A 17,837-nucleotide genomic window follows, 5' to 3' on the forward strand; every position below is an offset into this window, starting at 1 on the left:
GAGGCTCTTCTCTATTATTGTTTTATAGATGAGGGTCCTGATGCTCAGATGGGGTAAGTGACTTGTCTAAAGTCACAGAACTAGGAAGCGACATAACCGGGCGGGCCCCAGGTAGACCTGGTTCCCAAAGTTTGTAAGCCTGAGTGTTCAGCACAGGGCTTGGGGTGCAGCATGAGCTGATAGAAACCATTTCTTCCTCTGCCTTTGTCCCTGCTCATGCAGCTGTGACCTGTGATGTCTCTTCTCTTTCCGTGGCTCTGCCCAGACTCCAAGGCTGTCTGTCCTGCTCCAAATCACCTTAATTCTCCCCTGAAGCTTTTGCATGTCCCATGGATTTCTTAAGGGTAGGATGGCCCAGTGGTGAAAGGAACGAACTTTGGGATATTTCGGTTTTCCAGAAACAAAAAGCTATAGATGCCCTGCTTTCATTTATCTTTTTGTATATTCGTTTATCTTTTCAGCAAGCATAGAACTGAGACCTGCTCTTTATGGGGCTCTAGCTCACTGTTCTGTGGGGATGGCAGGATTATTATTATTTTTCTACAAACATTTAGTAGGTGCCTGGAGTGGTAGGAGCAAATAGCAGGGAGTCCTAAAGGTGTCAGAAGGACACTGGCAACTGGGGCCCGGGCCTAAGAAGCAGTTAGCTGGGCAGTGATTCAGGTAAGGGGGCCTCTTGGTGAGTGGCCAGGAGGGGGCTGAGGAAGTTTGGTGCACCACGGGAGGGAGAAAACCTCATAGGAAGAGATGGCCTTTGGTGAAGGGAGAGAGGATGGCATTTGAGCTGCGGGCTGGGGTGGAGAGGTGATGCAGAGGGATGCCTTGTCTTGGGTTTCCCCTCCCCCCCAAACCAGCACCCCCTATTGGTAGAGCCTGGCAAGGAGCCCTTAGCCCCCTGCAATGTGTGACAGAGTCCCCCCCCCCCCCCCCAGCATCCCAGAGCAGGACAGAGAAAATTGGGGCTGTAGCTGAGTGACAGTGACTTAATAGCTGGGAGCATGAGTGGGATTAGAATGAAGTGCTGGGAACAGTATCATGAATAGCCCAGAGGAAGAAAAGGTCCCTAACCATGTGACTGGAGTGTAGCTGACTCTCACATCCCAGAGAGCCGGGCTATTGCCTGAGAATGTGGACCCGGGCTGCCTAGGTACTAGGGAGCCAGTGCAGGCTTCTTAGCAGCGGGAAAGTGGAGGGCCGAGGCCTCAGGCTCCGTGCCCAGGTCGGGGGAGCTGTCCGGGGAAGGTGGTCAGCATGGAGTGGGCATGGGCATCAGAGGCAGGTATTGCGGAGGAGAGGACACAGGTCTGGGGGAGGATTTGGGCGCCCGGCACGTGGCAGGGGCCAGGAGGAGGAGAAGGCCAAGGCCTGGGCAGGCGGGCTGGGGGCGGGCCGCTGGGGGAGCCGCCCCCCCCAACCCCTCCCCAGCTCCCACCCGGCTCTGCCCACCGCGTCCCCCGCCTTCCTCAGCCGACCCCTCCTCCGCCCCCTCCGTGCGCTGCAGTGCCCCTCGCCCCGTGGCCTCTCCCGCCGCGGGGGCCGCGGCGGCGAGGCGGCCGCTGGAGGGGAGGGAGGAGGGCCGGCCGCCGCCGCCGCCGCCCGCAGAGGGAGGAGCCGGGCCGCGGAGGAGGCGGGGCGCGAGGAGCGGCCGCGGCATGGAGCGAGCCCGGCGCGCCCGGGAGCGCAGCCCCGCGGCCCCGGAGCCCTGAGCGGGCGCGGCTCGTGCGCTGGCGGGAGCGGGCCGGGCGCGGCGGCGCGGCCCATGGAGCGGCCCCGGGCCGGGCCCCCGGCGGGCGGGCGGGCGGCGGCGGGCGGCGGGCGGCGGGCGCTGCGGCGGCGGCTGCGGTGAGGCCGGCGGCGGGGCCGGGCCGCGCGCCATGGAGGCCCCGGGCGCCGGCTTCGCGTGCCCGCTGCCCCCCGGCATCGCGTCCGTCACCTACGTGTTCGTCTACAGCCCGAGCGGGCCCGGCGGCCCCGGCGGCCCCGGCCCCGCGCCCGGCCCCGGCCCGGCGCCCCCCGCGCCCCCCGCGCCGCCGCCCCGGGGCCCGAAGCGGAAACTTTACAGCGCCGTCCCCGGCCGCAAGTTCATCGCCGTGAAGGCGCACAGCCCGCAGGGCGAGGGCGAGATCCCGCTGCACCGCGGCGAGGCCGTGAAGGGTGAGGGGGGCGCGGGGGGCGGGGTCGCGGGGCGCGCGGGAGGAGGGCGGGGGGCGCCACTCCCGGGTGCGTGGTTGGGGTCCTCCGCGATCGTGGAGGGGCTGATGCCATTTTCGGGGTCTGTGTCATGGGGGGGGTGTCTCTGGAACTCTGAGCCGCTGTGGTCATTATGGGATGCACCTGCCACTGGGGATTCCTTGTGTCACCGTGAAGGGCTCTGTGTCAGGGAGGGGTGCCTGCCTTTACGGGGGGGGGGGTCCTGTCATGCGGGTCCCTCTCCGTCCTCTGTCACTGTGGGTTCCCTGTTGTCACCATGGAGGTTCCTCTCGTCATGGGGGTGTTTCTGTGTCATGATGGAGGTTGGTGTCATTGGGGTTCTGTGTATTTGAAGGACCCTATCCCATCAGGGACCTTCCTCGAATATGGGATTCCTGTGTCACTTCTGAGACTCATTCATTGGAAATCCTTGTGATAGGTGGGGACCCTGTCCCATGGTGGGGGATATGTGTGACAGTTATGTGGGTGTCTGTGTATTATGAAGGTTCCTGTCACTGACGCTTCCTGTGTTTTGGGGAGATCCTGTGCCATGACAAGCTCCTCTCATCATGGGGGCCTCTGTCATTACTGGGGTCCTATCCTTGTGGGTGCTGTATGTCCAGGGAGCCTGGGAAGGAAACAGTTGTGAGGTCGGCCCTCCTTTGGTCCATCATGTGGCCTAACCCTTGGTCGCAGCACAATGACCCTGAGTTTTTGGCAGTGACCTTTGGGGTGGGCGACAGAGCAAGGATAGGGGTTGGTTCAAGGAGTAGGAAGAGAAGGGTCAGCCGAGAGGACAGGAGCAGGATTGTGGCCCCTGCCTCTGCTTCCTGTCCCCCCTCGAGTGTGTCCATCTGTGTGTCTCTCTGTCCCCCACATGCCTGTCCTGTGCTGTGTCCATCTGTTCCTTTCTGTCTTCTGTGTGACTCTCAAAATCTTCCCAGGGAAAAATCCAGGAGGATGAAGGGGAGGAAGGGAACAGAAGAGGAGAAAGGGTGAAGGAGGGGTGTGTGTGAAGGGTCAGGGTAAGCAGAGCCTGAGCCTGAGGTGGTGGTGGGTGAGGTGGGTTCCTGAGTGTCCTGCTCTACGCTGACACCCTATCTGGCTTCTGTCCCTCCAGTGCTCAGCATTGGGGAGGGCGGTTTCTGGGAGGGGACCGTGAAAGGCCGCACGGGCTGGTTCCCGGCCGACTGCGTGGAGGAGGTGCAGATGAGACAGTATGACACACGGCATGGTGAGTGACCCCCCCATCCCCTGGGTGGCTACTGAGGGGTACTGCCCCTTCTAGCTCCCCTGTGGTCTTGCTTGGAGTTAAACCCGCAGATATTCACAGAGAAAGGACTAGAGTAAACTCAAACACACATCTGAAGTGGACGCAAACTTGTGTACGTGACAGACACAGGGTGCACACACCCTGTACGTACTTAGGAGCACACGTGCAGGGAGCTGGGCACTTTACAGCTGTAGAGACACACGTGACCTGCCCATAGGACACGTATTATGAATGTGCATCTGTATGTGATCCCACATGTGGCTCCCAGTGACTATAACCCCCCGCCAGACACACACACACACACACGTAGTCGTCACAGAAATACTGGGTGTTTGGGGTGTGAGATTCCTGTGTGGCTGGCAGATAAGTAAAGAGGTCAGTGTGAGAAAAGAGGCGTCTTTCCAAGGTGGACAGATTGTCCAAGTGGGCAGTGCAGGGAAGCCTGGGCCAGCCAAGAGGAAATGAGGCCAGTTGGGCCCGGAGGGGCTGTCGTGGGTGCCTTGGGGCCAGGATGGTCCGAGGGTAGCAGGTGGGGGACGGCTCCATCCTCGGCCTGCAGGGAGGCCGTGAGGGCAAAGGCTGCAGTTCTTGAGGCTGGTGGACGGCTTTAGTCAGATCTTGCTGACTGCCTGGGCCTCCAGAAGGCACCCCTCTGGGTGTTGGGATCTGAGGTGGTCCTGCCAGCAGAAAACAGTGGCTGTTCCTTCCATAGCTCCCAGGCCCCCGGACCCATGAGTGTTGTTTCTGCCTTAGAGAGTCAGTGGGAGAAGTGGTGGCCAGTGATTGTTACCAGTGTCGCGTCTAGACCAAGGGTGCACGCATCCCTCCCTCTGCACGTGAAGGGCTTGGGCCCAGGGTTGCTGTGCTCCGTTGCCCTGGGTTGTGAGTCTCTCAAGGGGACAGCCCCCCTCCTCCCCCAGCCGTGTGGCCTGGACTTCTGCTCTGTGTGGAGCATGGCAGAGTCCCACGGAGGCAGGGGTGCAGCTGCTGGCCTGTTCCTGAGCAGATGCCTTTAGTACTTTACTCAGCCATTCCCTATCTTGCCCTGACGGATCTCCTGGTGGCTGGGTGCCTCTAAGGGACATGGCCCCCTGTTGTCTGCCTGTGGAGGGTCGTTGGGGCCGTGTGTCCAGGTGGGGAATGGTTTCAGAAGTTCGGGTCCTGGTGCCAACTTCATGGAGGAGGGTGGGGAAGAAAGGGCCTCTGGCCTGACAAGTAGGGACGGGGTCCTATGCGCCCCTGTGGGAGGACAGTGAAGACTCTGGTTTGAGAACTGTGTGGATCCAGAAGCTGATCTGAAGCCGGGAGGGGGTTGGGGAGGTCTGGACTGGAGCTGGGATTTGAGAAGAGCAAATGTTTACTAGGTGTTTGATGTGTGCTGGGCCCTGTGTTGGGAGCTGGGTTGCAGAGGCCGGCTCTCTGCCTAGAGAGGAACAGGCACGCACAGCAGCTACAGCAGATATGCTGGCGCGCGGCTGTCATGATGTGAGTCCAGGGGGGCCCCCGGGGTTGCCCTGAAGGAGTTGGAGAGGAGCCGCGAAGGAAGCTGGGGGTCTGCTATGCGGTCGGTTAGCTGATGGGGCCGGGGGCCGGGCCTGCTGTTGCAGATCTCCGTGTGCTGGCATCTCGCATGCTCCTAGCAGCGTCTGGACGTGTGGCATAGTTTGAAGCACTTGTATAGATGAGAACTCACTTACTCATCCCGGCAGGTCTAAGAGGTGGAGGCTGTTGTTAGTTCATCTCGAGGAGGGCAGTGGGCTGCAGAGTCTGCTATAGCTGCCATGCTTCAGGGCCTCTGAGTGAGTGAACTCAAGTGTGTGCGCTGAGAGATGGGGGGGCTTTACTGGGGAGCGTGAGGCCGGTCAGGTGGCTGTGAGAGCAAGTGGAGGAACTTTCCAGTTTGCTGCAGCGTTGCAGGAGACTGGGTCGTATTGTCTCGATTCTTCAGGTCGTTTAGGGTTAGGGTGAAGGCCCAGGCAGAGCAGAGTGAGAGGTGGAGAGGGCTAGGGTGGGCTGAGAATCCCGAAATGGGAGAGTGTAAGGAGTGACCTGGAGAAGGAGTTGTAGGCCTCCGGACAATTGCAGGGCTCCTAGACCAGGGTGGCTCTGGGGTTTGTCACCTGAAAGAGTCAAAAGGGACCTAAGTAGATGGGATCCTTTCATGGGTAGGCAGAGGGAGAGAGGCCTGTGGGGTCTGCCAGCTGGCAAGGCGTGGGAGTGACCCTCTGTCCTCATCTGAAGACCAGCCACCAGCTGCTCTGATCTGGGACCCAAGTGCTGAGTTCTGCCGGGGGCCAGAGGGCAGCTCAGGGATGGGAGTCTGCTTCTAACAGGCCCAGCTTTCTTTCCAAAGACAGATCTGTTTCTGAGACTGGAGATTGGGACAGAGAAGGACTTACAGGCCAAAAAGGGGCCACTGCTGGGGGCCAGGCTGATGCCCAGGGTCATCAGAGAGTGTACCTCCCAGGCACCTGTCTGGGGCAGAAGGGGTAAAAGGAGCAGTTGCAGGCAGAGAGCTGAGAGCTGAGGTGAAGCCCTGTGTGCTCAGAGGGTCTGTAGGGCACCTGGAAAGCTCTGGCCAGCTCCTCCCTCCCCTCCCCTTCCTCCTTCCCTCCTCTCCCTCCATCCCTCCTTCCCTGTCTTTCCAGTACTTGGGGGGGTCATGCTGTGTGTTTTCACTTGAGCTGGCTTTTACATGTCTGATTAATAAAACTGGAAGATGAATTTTTGTTATGTAATTAGGATAATTTGTTTGACAAAATCTAAAAAATGGAGGTTAATGAACTGTGCAGTTTGAGGGGGTCCTTCTGCAGGCAGGTACCATGAACGTTCCAACATTTTCAAACGTTGGGTCAATGTGAAGAAGGGTGTGATGGAGGCAAGAAGGGGTCTGATGCTCCCCCTCCACCAGCGGTGATGAGACTTGGCCTGCTCTGGCCTTGGAAACGGCAGAATGGTGTGTGCAGCCACGTTACAGAGGGTCTTAGGACAGGCAGTGTGTGGGAAGAGGAGAGAAGGGAGCAGATGAGCTACTGGGTGGGTTAGGGTTAGGGTGACAGGTTACAAGCCATCAGAACCTAGAGGACCCTTCGAGGTAAATTTTCCTGCTCTACAAGGAGAGGCTTCAAAGGGGTCTGTTGACTTACTGAGAATCATACTAGTGGCAGGATCCTGCAATTTGGACCAGTACTTTTCCTGACACCTGTGTCTTCTTACATTAACAGGAATTCTTTCTTTGTTCTATCCAGCCACTGTTCCATCTATTCTTAAATTCATTTATCCCTTGACTCACTATCCTTTCTTGCCATCCGTCTACTCTTCTATCAACCCACCCAGCCAGCCCCTCCTTGCATCCATTCATCTACCCACCCACATACGCACCCACCCAACCATCTATCCATCTATCGATCAATACACCGATCAATCCACCAATCCAGCTATCCCCTCTCTGTCGACCTACCCTGCCCACCTATCCATCCCTTTACTTATCCACTACCGTTTGTTCCATCCATTCTCCCCGCACCAGCCCATTCTCTTTTCTCTCCATCCACTTAAATATCTATTTACCTTTGATCTGATCTGTCCTTCTGCTTCTCTCTTGTTCCATCTATCCATCCATGTACTTATTCAGCCAGTTGTCCACCCATCTATTCTTCCAGTTAGCATTTGCATGGCCTGTTATATGCCAGCTGCTGTGCTAGGTGCTGGGATCACAGAAATAAATAAGAGGTGGTCCTTACCTATGAGGAGCTCACAATCAATTGTAGCTTCCCTCTCTGATCTCATTTCCTCTCTCTCTCTCTCTCTCTCTCTCTCTCACTCTCACTCTCACTCTCACTCTCACTCTCACTCTCACTCCCTCTGTTCCAGCTGTATGGCTGCTCACTGTCCCTTGAACACCCAAACCCAGCCCTGCCATGTGGGTTTTGCCCTGCGTGCCCCTGCTCCCTGGAAGCCCTTTGCCCACAGAGTCTTCAGGCTGCTCCCTAACGTTCTGTGCCTCCCAACTATCCTTTCCTGATGAGCCATCATGTGACCACCCTAGAATTGCAGACTTTCTCTGCACCCCCACTTTGCTCCCTTCTCTCCTAACATTTGCCAGCAGTTGACATGTTATGCATGCACCTGTTTCCTGTCTCTCTGTTCTCTCTCTTCCAATAGATTGTAAACTCCACAGGGTAGAGGCTTTGTTCTGTTCCCTACTATATTCTCAGAGCCTAAAACAAACAGTGCTTGGTACACAGTTGGAGCTCAATAAATACTTGTTGAATGAATGAATTAATCTTGAGAAATTCTAGAATGGTAGGGAATGGGAGAGGAGCTGTGGATGAAACATGAGGTGGTGGTGGAGCCACGTCGGGAGCCCTCCAGGGTCCTGGAGAGCTGGGAGCCAGGAAGGCAGGAATGGGGGCTAGAGTGTAAGAGAATCTTAACTTACAGGCAGCTGGAGAAGAAAGCCTGGAGCACAGGGGCTGTGGCTGCAGATGTGGACTGGGGTCTGCACGCTTGCAGGAAATCAGCAAGGCCACGGCCATGGGCGGAGTAGCAGGTGGACAGCCGGCTAGCCCTGCAACAGCTGTGAGGGACTTAGAGATCAAGAGTACAGATGGGGGCAGGAATCTGTGGGATGCAGTGACATCAGCCCCACACCTGGACCTCCTGTGCACTCAGAGGCAGGCTCTGGAGGAAGGGACCTGGGAGACTGAGCATCGGTGGGCTCTCGTGAGAGTCTCAGTGAGGACACAACGCCACCTCCATGCCAGTGCGCGTTGCCTGCAGCATGACCCTTGCACGTGACCACAGTCATATGCACACACGCCTATATGAGCACGGCACTTACACGTGACTGCAAGTTACACACACACCTAGGCCTACACATGTACACAGCTTCTTTGCTCCTGGCTTTGGGGCTTGCTGACTCTTTCTGAAGATGGCCCGGCCTTGCCCCTGGCTGTGTGCAGCCACTCCGTAGAGAGATGGGCCAAAGCTCCTACCCTATTCTGGATCCTGACCCCCGGAAGCCAGGATTTCCAACATGGTCCCCTCAGCCTTCTTACCTTAGGACCTTTGGGCCCCTCACTTCCACGTGGGTACAACCAGGCCAGGGGTGTGTGTGTTGGCAGAGGCTGGTGACCAGCATGGTTGAGGGGCAGTTCAGGTCGGTTGGAGGATGTGGCCCTCCATCAGCTCCTGAAACTCCCCTCAGAAACCCGGGAAGACCGGACGAAGCGCCTTTTCCGTCACTACACAGTGGGCTCCTATGACAGTCTCACTTCACACAGGTACAGGTGGGGGCCGGTGGGCAGGTGGGCAAGGGTAGGCATGCATGCGGCTGGGATATCAGGCGTGGAGGGAGGACCAGAGCTAGTTGAGGAGGCCTGTGGATGAAGGGGTCAGAGGAGGCGAGGTGGTCCCCAGCCCACCTCTGTCTTCTGCCTTCCTCCGTCAGCGCAAGGGTGACTTCTGGGGTGGGCCATGCCCGTGGGATCCTGTTTGGGGCATGTGTGGGGTCAGCCTGGCCAGCTGTACTCTCTGGCAGGGCTCTCCTCACCCCTCCCTGCTTTCTTCCACCAGCGATTACGTCATTGACGACAAGGTGGCTGTCCTACAGAAACGGGACCACGAGGGCTTTGGTTTTGTGCTCCGGGGGGCCAAAGGTAAGGAAGAGTAGACAGCACCGAGAGTGGGTGTGGGGCTGGCTGCCAGACTGCCAGCATGTGTCTTGTCTCTGCTCCTCCTCTCTGCTCTCCTCCCTGCCTCACCCCTGCCCTATCCTCTGCCCCTGACTCCCCCACTGCCTCCCTCGCTGCTAGTTCGGCTCCTGTCCCCCTGCCTTGCTCCTCTGCTCTGACTCTGTATCCTTGGTTTGGAATATCTCAGTACGAGGCAATCCCTTCCCCCTGTTGATTTCCAAGGTCTCTGCTGAAGCATGTCTAAGGGAGGCGAGTCCTTTCTGGTGGGGCCGAGGGGGGCAGTTTCTTCCCTGGGTGGCACTGCCTGCTGCCCCCCAGCCCCAGGACACCCTGACATGCTGCCTCAGTTGTCCTTTGTTCGGCGTGCGGAGCCACTTGTGGGAGGTTGCTATGTGGCAGCTGCCTCCACCTGGACCACGCAGGTGAAGCACCTTCCTAACTGCCCTCCCCCATTCCCAACCCCTCCCCCCTCCCCCCCCCCCCCCCACCGCAGCAGAGACCCCCATCGAGGAGTTTACACCCACGCCGGCCTTCCCTGCGCTCCAGTATCTTGAGTCGGTGGATGTGGAGGGTGTGGCCTGGAGGGCCGGGCTGCGCACGGGAGACTTCCTCATCGAGGTGAGGCTTGTCCTTACCTGTGCAGCCAGGTGGGGTGCTGACCTCTGAGCCCCAAGGAGGACACACTTGGAACATCCCCACCACCCACCTGTCTGTCCCAGGTGAACGGGGTGAACGTGGTGAAGGTCGGGCACAAGCAGGTGGTGGCTCTGATCCGCCAGGGCGGGAACCGCCTCGTCATGAAGGTTGTGTCTGTGACGAGGAAGCCAGAAGAAGACGGGGCTCGGCGCAGAGGTGAGGGGCCGGGCTTCAGGCCTCTGTGCTCAGACCTTCCCCTCTGGCTCCTGACCTGAGACCTTTGACCCCAGGCTCACTTTCCTCTGCCCACGCCCTGACCCCAGACTGTGGAGGTCAGATGCCTAAACCTAGGTGAAATACCCACGTTCATGGCCTGGGTGGCTTCCCAATCCCTGATGTTAGCCCACCCACCCTGGCCCCCAGCCTCTGACCTCTGACCCCTGACCCCAGGGTGCCCCTCCTCAGATCCCCACCCCCTCCTTCCCGGCGTCCCCCCAGCCCCTGGCGTGGAAGAGCCCTCCTCCCGACACTGCCAGCAGCTGCCTGGAGGCCGGGGTTGCCATAGCAACTGTGAGGTTGACGCTGCCGCCGCTTTATTGTCGGAGGGAAGGGGGAGGCGGCACCTGAGGGAAGAGGAAAAGCGTCTTCTCCCCGCGACGTCGCGGCACAGCCTGGGCCCAGGAGGCTTTGCCAGCTTGGGCCGGCCCAGCCCAGATCCTGGCTCTGCTGCCCACACCCTGGTCCCCCGAGGGGCAGCGGCCTCCAGGGCCTGGGGTGGGGGGGCCCTGGAGCAGCAGGAGCCCAGCCTGCCGGGAGACCCCTCCCAGCCCCCACCTCATGGCTCTGGTGCCCCCTTGCTCAGCCCTCGGAGCCTACAGGGTGGGCATTCAGGTGGGAGCTGGCCAGCACCGTGACCCCCATTGGGGCCCTTGACCACCTACCTCCTGAGGCCCCAACTACCCCGGCCCCGCTGGGCCCTCAGCAACCCCCTGAGCTCCCAGCGCCATGAAGAAGTTTGCATCCAGCCGCAGCCTGAACAAGATCCTGGCGCAGTGCGACTCATCCTCACGGGAGTACGAGGAGATCCAGGCGGTGGAGCGCAAGTGGCACCTGCACCTGGCCACGCCGCGCTGCCTGCTGCTGGACAGGAGGTCCAAGGCCTCCCTCTTCTTTGCAGCCCCGCCGCCCCCCAAGAGGGCTCCCAGCACCACGCTGACCCTGCGCTCCAAGTCCATGACGGCTGAACTTGAGGAACTTGGTGAGCAGTGGGGGGTGGACAGCAGGCAGACAGTCCAGGGTGGGAGGCCAGGCAGAGTGAGCTGGGGCCAAAGCCAGGTAGAGACAGGGGAGCGGAAGGACAGACGGACGGATGTACGAATAGGTCAAAGATAAATGGGTGGGTGCTGGAGTGGTGGGGAGGGGTACAACACATGGATGGCATGAGGGCTGGATATAGACAGTGGGCCAACCGGGACTGATAAGGGTGCAGGGCCTGGCCTCCCAGTGTGTTTGCATGCATGTGCACCTGCTGCCTCTGGCTCTGTGTACTTCCAGTCTGACTTCTGTCCTCCATTTCATCCAGGTGAGGGAAGAGCAGAAGTTAGGGGACCTAGGCTCTGCCGTGGCTCTGCTGACACTAGCTCTCTGATCTTTGTGCTTATTTTGCCCTCCTAACACCTGTTCACTCATTAGTTAAGCATGGGTTACAGCAAGCTGCTGACCTCATAGGGCTGTGTGAACATCACTAGTATGATGGTGGGACAGGCCCTCATAAGCTGCAAGAGGCAGATAAGAGTATGTCAGGGCTTTGGTATGGTATGTTGTGAGCACGGTCCTGGGATGACCCCCAATAGCTTCGTTGTAGGGCATGTCTTGAAATATGTGACTGTTAATAGCCTCAGCATAGGCGTGTCCAGATATACATGACTGTGTCCTGACATATGTGGCAGTTAATAATGGGCATATCCCAATATACATGACCCAGTTCTAGTCCCAGACTTTTCTATGGCTCTAGCCATAGAAGGAATGCTGACTCTGGTCCTAGGCTGAGTTCTGAGATAGTCCTGTCTACAGGAAAGGCCCCGATCCTGGTTCTAGACTGATCCCCAACCTTGGCTTCAGGCTTTGTTCATTCCCAGCTATAGAAGGAACACTTACCTGTCTCTGAAAATTGTTCCTGATCTTACAAATAGAGTGACCCCTGACCTTGTCCTGGCCACAGGTTGAGCTACCCCCTCCTTTCAGGCAGACACTCTTGACTGCAGTGTCATTTAGTGTGGACTTCAGCCACCAAGATAGGTCAGGCTGACATGGTCATACTTTTCTTCCCCATAAATATTCTGAAGAAAATAAAAGCCAAAAGGATATAGCCAACTCAAGACAAAGGAAATTTCCCAGACCTCAAGAATGAAAAGAGAAGTCAGTTAAGTGAGAGGAAGCTGATGATGCTTCCATAGTCCATGAGGGCTTGGGACAGTGTTATAGACCCTAATGGCAGGGGCTAGGGTTCTGTTGCTCCCACAAAGCCAAGAGATGAGGCTGTGGACCCATGAGAAGTGGGAAAACTAGAAGCAAGCCCAGGAACCAGCATTAGCATCAGAAGAACTAGAAATCAAAGAATATGAAAGAGGCAAAATAAGGTGTTTAAATACAAAGTTTAAGGAAACTAACAGAACTCATAAGGAACAGGACAGTACAAAACAAAAACAAAAACAAAAACAAAAACAAAAAAACAAAAAACAAAACCAAAAAGAAAAAACCCAAAAACCAAAAACCAAAAGATGAATAAACAGATTTTAAAAGATCCCTAAAGAACTGTTATGGAAACAAAAGGTATAGTCACTGAGATTAAAAAATCCATGACTGGGATAAACAGTGTACTAGATTCAGCTGAAGAAAGAAACAGTGAATTAGAAGATAATTCTGAGGAAATTATCCCAAGTGCAGCACAGAAAGATAGAGATATGGAAAATGTCCCTAGAGATAAGAGATAATGGAGAACAAATGAGAAAATCCCAGTCTAATGAGAGTCCCAGAGGGAAAGATTAAAATGGGGAAGAGGCAATATTTAAAGAGTACATGGCTAAGAATATTCAGAAATTGAATAAGGACATGAAATTCCATTTTGAAGAAGTATAAACCCCAAGCAAGGAAATAACAAATCTACATCTAGAGCTGTCATAGTAAAACTTCATAACACCATAGACAAGAAAAATCTTAAATACCAGAGAAAGGAGCTGGATGACATAGAAAGGAACAATGGTTAGACTGACAGCAGACTTCTCATCAGCAATAGTAGATGCTAGAAGACAATGGAACAATAACTAAAGTCTTGAATTAAAATGCCTTTCCACCTAGAATTCTGTCCCCAACTAAACCCACTCATTGAAGAGTGAGGCAGAGAAGCTGGCAGACTTTTGGCCCCAGGGTCACAAAGGTCCAAGACTAGTTATGGGGGAGCTGATCTGTCATACTGGTTGAGAATGGAAACTGATTGACAAACCAGTACCCGTAGGCACCTGGGTCCGGCTGGACTCCAGACCAAGGCTTTGGTGGGTGGGTCCCAGGAGTCTCCTTCCAGAGGCTGTCACATAGCCATGATGAACTGCATGTTCAGAAGGGACCCTCCTAGTTCTGCATGAAGAGGTGCATAGGCAGCCTGAGATCTGTAATCCAGGGGCCAGGGGACTGAGCTCTGCGGAAACAGAAGAATTGCCTTCTGCTTTATGGGATGCTTCTGTCTAAAGAAGCTCCTTCCTCTCTGCTGTGATCCGGGGCCCTCCTGCTGCTGTGTGACAGGGTCGTTCCGTACACCCTTGTCTTTCAGAGGTGTTCTCTCTCGCTGCCTCAGGTCAGCATTGTTTCCACCATTTTTTTCCTGAGCAGAGTCTGGGGGAGGACAAAGGGACAGCTTAGCACAGAGCCTCCATGCACACTGCTGAGTGAGGGCGGGCTCACAGCTTATGTTGAAGCTGGACCTAGACTCTATGTAGCTCCATTCAGAGAGGGAGAAGCTACTCCTGCCTCCAGAGGACAGCTGTCGGGGGAAACCAGACTGCTTGCTTACTTTCTGTAGGTTTGAGGAAGCCAGGCCAGCATCAGGGTTTCCCTGGGTACCTAAGGGGTCATCCCATGATTCAGTGTTTGTGCTTTTATAAGATAGAAATAAGACCTGTAGGCTCATTGGCAGCATAAACATGTCAGTTCTCTGTCACACTGTTAAGAACTGATAGAACCTGTTAGGATGCTGTGGTCTATTGAGAGGACGGCCTGAACACCTGGGAAGAAAGGAAAGTGTGAGGCCGCAGAAGAAGCAGGTGGCAAGGGTGGAGACTCACGCCCATATGGCTCCTTGCTCCTTGCTCCTTGGTGGGTGTGGGGGAGAAGCAAGGTCATGCAGGAGGGAGAGGAGGTAAAGAGCATACTGTGGGGGATGGTAGTGGCAGTGTCCAGAAAATGAAGGCCCAAGGTGACTGGCGGAAATGGGGTTGAGAGGAAGAGGTTGGGGTAGGAGCCCTCCTCCCAAAGCAGGTTGTGGGAGGAGACGGAAGGGTGGGGCACTCCCAGTGCCCTTCAGCATGGTCAGTGGTCACCACATGTCCGTCTGCCTGAACCAATAATGAGCCGGCTGCACAGAGCAGTGGAGACTCAGGCCAGGGAGGGCCTTGGTGGGTCTAAACCTCTCCTATTTCTCTGCCTTCCTGTGAGAAATCTGGGGCTTTTGGGTCCCTTTTTCTTTCGTGATGGGAATGTTAGAGCAGGTGCCGTGCTTGAGTGTGATACCTGATTAGCCGTGGTCTGGCAAACACATTGACCTGCTCTTTGATACTGTACGGAATACTCAAGGGTGACCACTGCAACTGTTAGTGGCCTCTGAACTTTTTTTGGGGGGCGGGGGTTGCCTTTTTTCTGAACAAACATTTGATTGAACTGAGTATGATTAAGTTGTGTGTGGACATCTCCACACGTGTGTGCATGCCTGTGTGTGCATAAGTGCAATTATGCATATGTGTGAGTGGAGGTGCATGGATATGTATGTGTGTGTGCATGTGCATGTGTATGCATACACACAAGCATGTATACCTGCTTGTGGTTGTTTCCACCTTGAGTTTCAAGCTGGGTACCAACTTGGCATTTGGGCACATTTGCCACTTGGGGTCTGATAGGGAGGGTTAGGCCAGGGTTGTACAGGATCTGGGAGGTCCCGGTTGTTGGAAGGGGTGGGAGTTGGAAGGGGGCCCAGATGCCGATGGATGAAGCCTGCCTCTTACCCCTGTGCTCTGTTTCTTGATTGCAAGCCTCCATTCGGAGAAGGAAAGGGGGTGAGTCATCTGCTGTGTCCCCATGCCCCCAGCTTTGTTTGACCCTGTCCAGGGAAGTGCTGATGTGTGAAGAGGCTCCATGTCAAGTCAGGGTGCTCTGGAAGCCTGGGCTGTACCTTCCTGTCGGCCTTCTCCCTGGGGATCTGGTGGGGGTGCAGTAGAGGGAGCTGGGGAAGGATGGATGGGGGGGTCCAGGGGTGTGGCTCTGTGGGGGTGTGTCAGTGAGGCACAGCCATGGGCTTTGGGGGCTCAGGTGAGTGTGGGGGCAGCCTAGTGAGGCAGAGCTGGGAAAGCCTCCCAGTGGAGGCCACACCATTTGCCATGTTCTGGAGCTGGGTAGGGGGAAGGTTCAGAGGGCTCAGCTGTGGGTCTCCTCAGGGAGCATGGTAACTGGGCCAGTGTGGGCAAGAGTGTTGGGTGCTCAGCTCTGGCCCATTTGCTTCTTTCTGCCTGTTTTCTGGGGGCTCCTTGTGCCTGGTGTGTGGGTCCCATTTCTGTGCTGATCTGTTGTGGGGTCTAGTCCGGTGCTGATAGTCCCTTCAGAACAGGAGTCTAGGCCCCACAGCATTGGGGAGGGAGCTTGGAGCTCCTCTGCCCAACATAGCCCAGGCTGTTGACTTCACCACCCCCTGCTCCTCCCATCAGGCCTCACCTGTTTGTTTGAGGCTCCTTCCTATATGTTCTGTGTGTCCAGCCTGGCTGCAAAGAATGTAGCTTCCATGGTGGAGGGGACAGAGTCTGAGGTCCAGCATCTGGTGAGATCTCAGGGCCTGGCCTCTGCCAGTCTTCTCCATCTCTCAAGTGGACGGGAGACTCTTTCTGCTGAATAGGAGTCAGAGCCAGAGGGAAGCCTGAGGTGGCTTTGTGGCCCCAGGCATGTGCGTTTGCCCATTTGTCCGTGTGCCTGGTGCCCACCCATCCCTCACTCTGGGATCCACAGGGCCTTCCCTGTGCTGGGGGCACACCAACACCATCTGTCTGGGCCCAGGCTCTCCAGCATGGCCTTTGGTCCGGCCCCCAGAGCTCTCCTGTTGACCCTTGCCCTAATCTCAGGTGAAGTGCTTTCCTTGGTGTCTTTTCAGGTATTAAAACTGGGTGTCCCCTAGGGACGCCTTTCTTCACTCTATGAGGCAGACACAAGCTATTTCTGGAATATTTTGGTTCTGTCCTAAGATCATTAGCGGAGCTCCCAGGGTGCCATGCTGTGGCCTGTGCACTTCTTCCAGTTGTAGGGGAGGTGACGGGTGATTCCTCACCCCTGGGGCCCATCATACCTGCTTGGGTTCTGGCTGTTTAAACAGCTGCACATCGAGCTGTGTCGCCAGCACATGTGGAATCTTGATAACCAGTGTGTGTGAGGCTGATGGGAATGTGCGGTTCCCAGTGCCCCAGACCTGGTTCCTAGAGGGCTTCATTTTCTTTTTCGAGTATCTAAAATAATTTAAGAATATATTTTCTAATAACGGTGGGGATTGGTGTCAACCTCACCAGCTGTTAGTTCGGAGAATTCTTGATTCTTTCTCTTTTGGAAATAATTCTTGCCTGGCCCCAGCACCATCACCTTACCTCCAGCAGTATTTGCTTTGCTAACTTCATGTGCACTCTGCTTCTGGTCTCTGGGATTGAGTTCTTCTGGAGCTAGAGATGCAGCTTCTAAACCCACAGCTCGGGTGAGCACATGCTCACCTTTTACTTCACTCATGTCTTCATGTCTGAGGTTTCTGGACAATGTGGTTGTTAAGTCTGACCCCTAACTTATTGAATCTATGATCTGGAGCACTCAGATCTCTCAGAAATTCAGTTTCTTTTTGGGTAAAATGAGGGCGGTATCAGTATCTTTGTGTGGTTGTGAGGAATGAGAGGAGAAGGCTCACCAGGAGCTCTTTTCACTGAAAATCACCAAGGACTGAACGCAGGGTGGTGATGGTGGTTTCAGCTTCCAAAGGGGAATTATTTGCTTCATTACAAAAACAAAGAAGAAGATCCCTCTAACGAGCCCTTCCTGGTGTGCACCTGGGCCCAGGTACCAGTGGCGCTGGGAGCTACACCCAGGACCGGTAAGCTAGTCTGTAGAGGGAGCATGCTCTGGTGAGTTGTAACATTTGCTGAACTCCTGTGTTACTCAGGGCCCAGGCTGGACACTCAGGGCAGGCAGGGGATGGTACTGGCTCTTTCCTCCTGAGAGCTCACGGGCTCTCTGGGGAGAGAAGGCGCACCGTGTGTGTTCAGTGCTTCCCCTGAGCCAGGCAGGGCAGCACTTGTCATGTGTAGACACGGACAGTAGGTACAGACAGTAGACACTGAAGCAGCCACCATTTTCGGGTTGTTTTATCAGATGAGGAAACTGAGTCACAGGGAGGTTAAGTCAGGACAGAGGTGGTACGCGATGTGGGTCTGGTCCGGGTTGGGTGCCGGCCAGCTCTGACTTCTTTCTCCGTGGCAGTTGCCGAGTGGGTTGCAGAGGCAGAGCCAGGAGGTGCTGGTGGGAGGTGTTGGGGCTGACTGTGTCCTCTGACAACAGGCACTTGGAGAGCGAAAGCCCGGGCGTGACCAGACACATGGCCCTCTAGGGTGGCACGGGCCCTGAGGGCTTGGGGATTCAGAGCCTGAGTGACGAGTGGGGCGAGGTCAGTGTGGCAGCCATGTGGGCACGGGAGCTGCCCCCCAACTCCTGCTGCAGCCCACATCCGGCCCTGAGTGGACCACAGCTGCCAGTTCTCAGAC

At 56.1% G+C, this 17,837-nt stretch overlaps 1 protein-coding gene across 3 annotated transcripts in view; it reads left to right on the forward strand.

Annotated features, from left to right (window-relative positions):
• Positions 1-17,837, forward strand: part of SHANK3 (SH3 and multiple ankyrin repeat domains 3) — a 50,262-nt gene that overhangs the window by 13,274 nt on the left and 19,151 nt on the right. For 2 of the 3 annotated variants that reach the window (XM_023257676.2, XM_023257678.2), the window contains exons 11-18: positions 1,952-2,154; positions 3,311-3,424; positions 8,670-8,745; positions 9,038-9,120; positions 9,650-9,774; positions 9,876-10,008; positions 10,970-11,050; positions 15,090-15,113. In XM_023257676.2, coding sequence (XP_023113444.2) covers positions 1,952-2,154; positions 3,311-3,424; positions 8,670-8,745; positions 9,038-9,120; positions 9,650-9,774; positions 9,876-10,008; positions 10,970-11,050; positions 15,090-15,113 — 839 coding nt within the window. The remainder of the gene's footprint in view (positions 1-1,951; positions 2,155-3,310; positions 3,425-8,669; positions 8,746-9,037; positions 9,121-9,649; positions 9,775-9,875; positions 10,009-10,969; positions 11,051-15,089; positions 15,114-17,837) is intronic. The other variant, XM_023257677.2, reaches the window with a different exon arrangement.

This window comes from Felis catus, chromosome B4, assembly GCF_018350175.1.
Source record: "Felis catus isolate Fca126 chromosome B4, F.catus_Fca126_mat1.0, whole genome shotgun sequence".
Classification (NCBI taxonomy): domain Eukaryota; kingdom Metazoa; phylum Chordata; class Mammalia; order Carnivora; family Felidae; genus Felis; species Felis catus.